This window comes from Oryzias melastigma, linkage group LG13 (genome assembly GCF_002922805.2).
Source record: "Oryzias melastigma strain HK-1 linkage group LG13, ASM292280v2, whole genome shotgun sequence".
Lineage (NCBI taxonomy): Eukaryota > Metazoa > Chordata > Actinopteri > Beloniformes > Adrianichthyidae > Oryzias > Oryzias melastigma.
In genome coordinates, this window is record NC_050524.1 from 3763356 (window position 1) to 3769355 (window position 6000).

The 6000-nt window shown below is 41.1% G+C and overlaps 1 protein-coding gene and 1 long non-coding RNA gene across 5 annotated transcripts in view; one reads left to right on the forward strand and one right to left on the reverse strand.

Annotated features, from left to right (window-relative positions):
* nova2 (NOVA alternative splicing regulator 2) overlaps nt 1–6000 on the reverse strand; it is an 84905-nt gene that overhangs the window by 24177 nt on the left and 54728 nt on the right. For all 4 annotated transcript variants that reach the window (XM_036214688.1, XM_024277651.2, XM_024277652.2 and 1 more), the window contains one exon: nt 3544–3710. In XM_036214688.1, coding sequence (XP_036070581.1) covers nt 3544–3624 — 81 coding nt within the window. In that variant the 5' untranslated portion in view covers nt 3625–3710. The remainder of the gene's footprint in view (nt 1–3543; nt 3711–6000) is intronic.
* Nucleotides 3128–6000, forward strand: part of LOC112149094 — a 7946-nt gene continuing 5073 nt past the window's right edge. The window contains exons 1-2 of the long non-coding RNA XR_004948866.1: nt 3128–3351; nt 3519–3733. This is a non-coding gene — a long non-coding RNA (uncharacterized LOC112149094). The remainder of the gene's footprint in view (nt 3352–3518; nt 3734–6000) is intronic.

Consider the following 6000-nt stretch of genomic DNA (forward strand, 5'->3'; position numbering starts at 1 on the left):
CACCGTCTATGTCTTTGGTCCACTGTCTATGTCTTTGGTCCACTGTCTATGTCTTTGGTCCATTGTCAGTGTCTACTGAACAAGTTCACTGAACATTTATTCACATCTATGAACTACTAAGCAATATCTTCTGCATGTCCATGCTTAATTGATGATGGCTTTGTATTTGCTCTGTGATGTTTCAGCTTGCTTTATGCTTAAAACTTTGCATTTCTATAGTCGTTGGATCTGGTCGTCAGAAAAGTCGCTAGCGTCATTAGCTCCTGTTGTTTCACAGGACACGCAGAACATGGACATGAACTAATGTTAAATAAACATATTCAGTAGCCATACACAATGGACCAAAAATATACAGAGTGGACGAAAAATATATTTTTGGCACAAATGGAACCCCATACAACCCAGACTCTCCCTTCAGTGGCCCCAAGGTAAATTGAGTTTGAGTCCCCTCTGTTAAAGGATAAAAAAATAAAAATCAACTTAAGCATTTCCACAACTTTGTAATTTTTAAATGCAACATTTGATTATTTACAAAAAGTAATGCTTGACTAAAACACTTCTGCTTGTTTGGGATCTTCTGGTTTGTTGACTCACCTTGGAGGCTTTGGTGTCCAGTAGAGTTGAGAGGTTATTCTGCTTGTTCCTTCTGCGTGTGTGTGTGTTTGTGTGTTAACACGTGTGAGTGTGTGTCATTAAATGCTGCACAAACTCATTAGGTTGCCTCTCTGACGGGGTATAAATAGCCTAAAGAGCAACAGGGGGATTCGCCCTCCATCACAGAAGTCTAAATATCAGCAGCTATTAGCCGGCCCGTCACCCCGCCCGTCCCTGCATCACCCAAAACCGGATTACTCAGCTGCCAGTTCATGTCAGCCAACAAAAATGAACAACATAAACATACTCCCTACACTTTGTGTTTACGGGAAAAGTCCATAATTAAATAAATAAAAACCCTGTGAACTTCGGGTCGGTTCAGTGAAAACATAATCGGGCTCTTAAGCACCAAAGCCGACTAATTACCGGGATGCTGGTGAACCTGCAGAAACAGCCTGAACATCTTGTTCTGCAACACTTTTTCGCTCTGAAACTTAACCTTGTGCAGCCTGCGGTGGTTGCTTAGCAACAGGAACTGTGAGGCGGTGTGGAAAATCTTCACTGACCTCGACCCTGAACGTAAGTCTCCAAAGCCAGACCTCAGCACCCCCCACCCCTCTCCCATGACAGAGGTGACCCACCCCAACACAAGCTAATACTGCGGCATTATGGGAATGAAAATTGAATTTTAATTACCCAGGAGGACGCATGGATGTTGTGTTGTTCAGAAATATTAATCAATTAGAATAAACCGACTGTTTTATAGATGGACTTTAGCCCCAAGGAATATATTTCATGTTTGTGATTAAATAAAAGTGAAAAAATAAAAATAAAATACGAAACAAGCTGCTTATAGAAAAACAAGAAAAATTATATTTATTTGAAAAAAATAATATAATTTAGGTCCTAAGAAATTTATGATCCTCTTTCTAAATAAATTAAATATCTGAAATAGTAATATATATATATATATGTAAATATCTGAATTATAAATGTTTTTATCCATTTTCATAAATATTTATTAGAAGGACATAAAAATAAATCCTCTTCTTTAAATACATACTAAATACAAACAAAACACTGCAACAAATAACCACCACGGTAAAGGCAAAGATTAGAGCGTCCTTTTGATTCCACAGGAGTCCCTCAGGGCTCTGTGCTGGAGCTCCCTTTATTTGCATAAACTACCACCATCTTTGGAAGCCTCATCCTCTGTGCAGATCATAAGCGGGTCTTTTAAACATGAGTATAACCGCTATCGCTAAAGTAACCAAGACAAAAGCTTTTCCATTTAATCAACTTTTACAGCAAAACTACAAAATGTCTGAACACGTTTTTTTTTATATAGTTATCCATTTGTAAAAATAAATCATATAAAAAAAACACCCAATTCCTGTCTACAACATAAATTTTGACATAATAGTTTTAATTAATTCAGGAAAAAACAATAAGTATTTGCAATAAACACACCTAGCGGTAAAATACCATGAACTAAGAAACTCTGTAAGGAACTCTTAACTCACAAGACACAATAGACTAAGATTTTCTTCCTTCATCAACCAGTCATAACTTACTTCCTCTTATTAAAGTGCACCAAGTTTGATTTTATTCACTTGAAACTCTCTTTGTAAATACATTGATTTCTGTATCTGCAAACACTCAAGTTGATTAAATATCCAGGTCAATAGTCAAAGCCATAAAGGTGAAGGTTGCCCCGCCCCTTTTTTTAGGTACCTGTGGTAGAGGATGAGAAGCCACATCCTCCGTGAAGACAAAGCTGCACATCTCCAAACTGAGAGTCGGTGGAAGAAAACCAGAAATACTTGGTGACCGTTTTTTCCAATTGTCTTTAAACGCACCCCCAGAGCAGTGCAGTTATTTGAGTCGATGCGTCACTTTCAGAGCTTCATCAGGGACGGACGAGCGCGCCGCCACACAGGCCTGAGCTGTCGATACGTGACAACAATGCCAGACCAGAATAATCAATACGGAGCAATCATGAGGGGAGAAGGACGATAATCGCTTAAACAGATTCGGATTAGAATCGATGAGTGCACTAAATGTCCACGATTGCACAGCTGGTGTTCAAACTCCGGAGGGGAGGAGTTTATGTTTTCATCATCAAAAAGAGGAGGCTCAGCTTCCTGACAGCAGGTGCAAAGGGAACATTTGACCTTCACACTGAGCTGTTTGGTCCACAGCAGACCTCATTTTTACTTTAGAGTGAACCCAAAATAAGTGAACCCTGGGACAATTCACTACATAGTGAACCCTAACATAGTGAATCCTACAGCAATTAATTGAACCCTAAAGATATTAAACCTAAAGCTATTAAATAAAACCAAAGAAGTGATCCTTGGTGTGATTCATTAAACAGTGATCCCTTAACACAGGGGTAGCGAACCCTGGTCCTTGAGAGCCACCTTCCTGCATGTTTTCCAATATACCCTGCTCTGGCATGTTCTTATTGGCTGGACACACCTGAACAGGTAAGCAGTCATGAGTAGGGTCTCTAACGATTACCTGGTTCAGGTATGTCTAGCCAATAAGAACATGGCAGTGCAGGTTATATTGAAAAACATGCAGGAAGGTGGCTCTCGAGGACCAGGGTTCCCTACCCCTGCTTTAACAGGTGAACCCAAGAGCAAATCCCTACAAAGTGAACCCCAAGGAAGTGAACCCTGGTGCGACTCACTACAGAGTGAACTCTCAAACTCCCTGAACACAGCAAGTGCTGCACGTTCCATCAGAAAACCAGTGTGTTTCACTTGACGCCTGCAGTTCACACCTCAAACTCCTGGCGCTCTAGACCTCATCCTCCTCATCGACTCCTCTTATCTCTTTTATTTTTCTCCTTCTCTGTCTTTATTTCCTTTTTTCCTTAAATTTCTCATCATCGTTCTGTGCATCTTCTTATCTTTCAGAGCGACCAGAACAGGAAGGACGAACCTGTTTGACGCGGTCCGGGTTGACGGTGGTCTGCGGCTGTAGGATGCTGACCGGCTCTGTCTTCTGGGTGCTCTGAGGCATCTCCCTCACCTTCTCAGCGATGAAGTCATGGACGCCGTTCAGCGCCTCCACAGTCCCCTGAATCAGACACACCCGCTCTGTCGTTCCTGCACACAAACCGTCGTTCCAGGTGAATAATGTTCCATGAACAGACATTTTTAGGAAACTGTGAGAGAGTTAAAGAACAGCAGAATACAGGAACAATTTACATTTACTAATTAAAAAAAAAAATCACTTGAGGACTCTTTATACTTTATTCATGAAACAAAATCCTGTAAATGGAAAGCACGTGTTCAAGAATATGAAACGCTTCTCCCAGTTTGAAAAGACAGAATCGAGCACGTCTAAAACAAGTCCAAAGACTTTAAGGCTCGTTTGTTTGTTTGTTTGTTTGTTTGTACAACCTGTTTTACAATAAATGGTGGTCTTTTATTGTGAAAGTGTAACCAGACATTCAGATTTTACAGCAGCTGCCAGTTCAACAGTGAGTCAGGCTGATGGAAAATGTTTGTTTGTGTCTCTGGATTCACGAATCATAAACGGGATGAAGAGCGGCAGAAGTGTTTGGTGATTACGGTTGTGGTTTCACAGTTTGGCGTCTTTTCTGGATGATTGTAAAACAAGGTTATGTTTAAATTCAAAAGATCAGCTCAGATAAAACGTTAACTGCGATCTCAGTTTTTGACGTTCTGCGGCTGAAGAGGATATATTTCTGCGTTTGTACCCAAAAACACGTTTTATAATGTTCCATGGTAACTTCCAACACTGGTACTGTTGACCTGAAGCCCTTAAGTGACGATTAACTGTTTTTTTTACCAGGCAGCCCACCAATCAGCACATAAACATGTTTGAGTTAAATAATCCAAGATCTGATTTTAGAAAAAAACCTTAAATCTGCAAAAACGCCTCAACCAGAAAAAGCCCTTAAATTAGTTTAATCCTTTAAAGCGGGAAAAACCCTCAAAACAGTAAAAATCCTCCAAGCTGTTACAAAAAACTCAAATAAGTAAAATAATTTAAAGCAATAAAACCGTAAAAATCCTAAACGAGTAAAAACTCTTCAAGCATCAAAATTCCTTAAATTAGTAAAATCCCTCAAAGTTGTTGAAATCCCTTAAAGTTGAGGTTTTTAGGAGCTGTTGTACTTTGCTGGACAACGGCGTCTCTCAGTTCTTGTTTCTTATTCTTTAGTTTCAGTGGCATCATGTTGTAAACGGAGGAATTGATCCGAAATACTTTTAATTTTGAATCCTCTTAAGTGTGGATTCACATCCCAACCATCATAATAATGAAATAAACTAATGATGAACAAAAACAAATGCTTTTAAATATTTCCTCCATGGTTTTTTTTCTTAATTTTTTTAAATGTAACTAAAGGAAAAAAAACACAGTGAAGAAGGAGTGGACTTCAGAGACTGAAGTAAATCACGGAGTTTGTTTAGAGCTGGTCGTCATGGAAACGCCTCCTCCTAAAACTGCTTACATTTCAGTCAATCAGAAATTAATCTGCAGATTTAATGTGTTATACTAATTCATTTATTGAATAAACATTATCTCAGAAAAGCTTTAATGAGCTGAGGAACAGTTTGGATAATCACACGGAGGCAGCTGGGACGGGTGGAGTCAAAGAGGATGTAGGCCAGAGAAAGGCCTCCAACCTAAACCTCCGCCCCTCTCAGTTTTTGCTTCCTGTCTTCCTCTCCTCATTCTGGTGGACCTGGTTCTGTCCAGTGGCGGTTCAGAACTCCAAGAGGTTCAAATACTCAGTGGGAGAGGAGCTCTGGAGGTCAAACGCTGCGTCTGGCATGTCCAGAACTCGGCTACCTGCAGCGCCGTGAAGCCGGCGAGCATCGCGGCTCATTCCAGTTTTTACTGCGTGGCGACAGCAGCGACAAACGGCCTCCGTCCGTGAAACGAGCGGTTTTTGATCCTGAGGAAACTGGGCCTCGCCTCTCACTGACAGCTGGTGCCCTCTGGGTAATCTGGACTCCACCAATCAGAGGCAAGGATTAGCAGGCCATTGTTTTGGCATGGAGCTGGTGTGTGTGTGTGTGTGTGTGCGATGGAGGGATGTGGATAATTGTGGCAGCGGAGGCTGGCGGGTCTCTGCAGACCCTGCTGCGGCTGCAGCTCCGCAGCAACAAAGAGCTGCTTCATTTCATTAATAAATGTTTACCCACAGATCAGCGCGTTTGCACAGTTCATGAAAGGAGGCCGACGTGTCGTAAACCAGGAGAGAACAAACCCCCTGAAGCATGATGGGTAATGGAGATTATGGAGGAAAACACGGCGATAAACGTGGCGTGAATCCTTATTAGGGGTGGAGGTTAATAAAGCTTATAAACAACAACAAACCTGCAGATAAACTCTATCAAAATGTGACGCTGCGACTCTTTT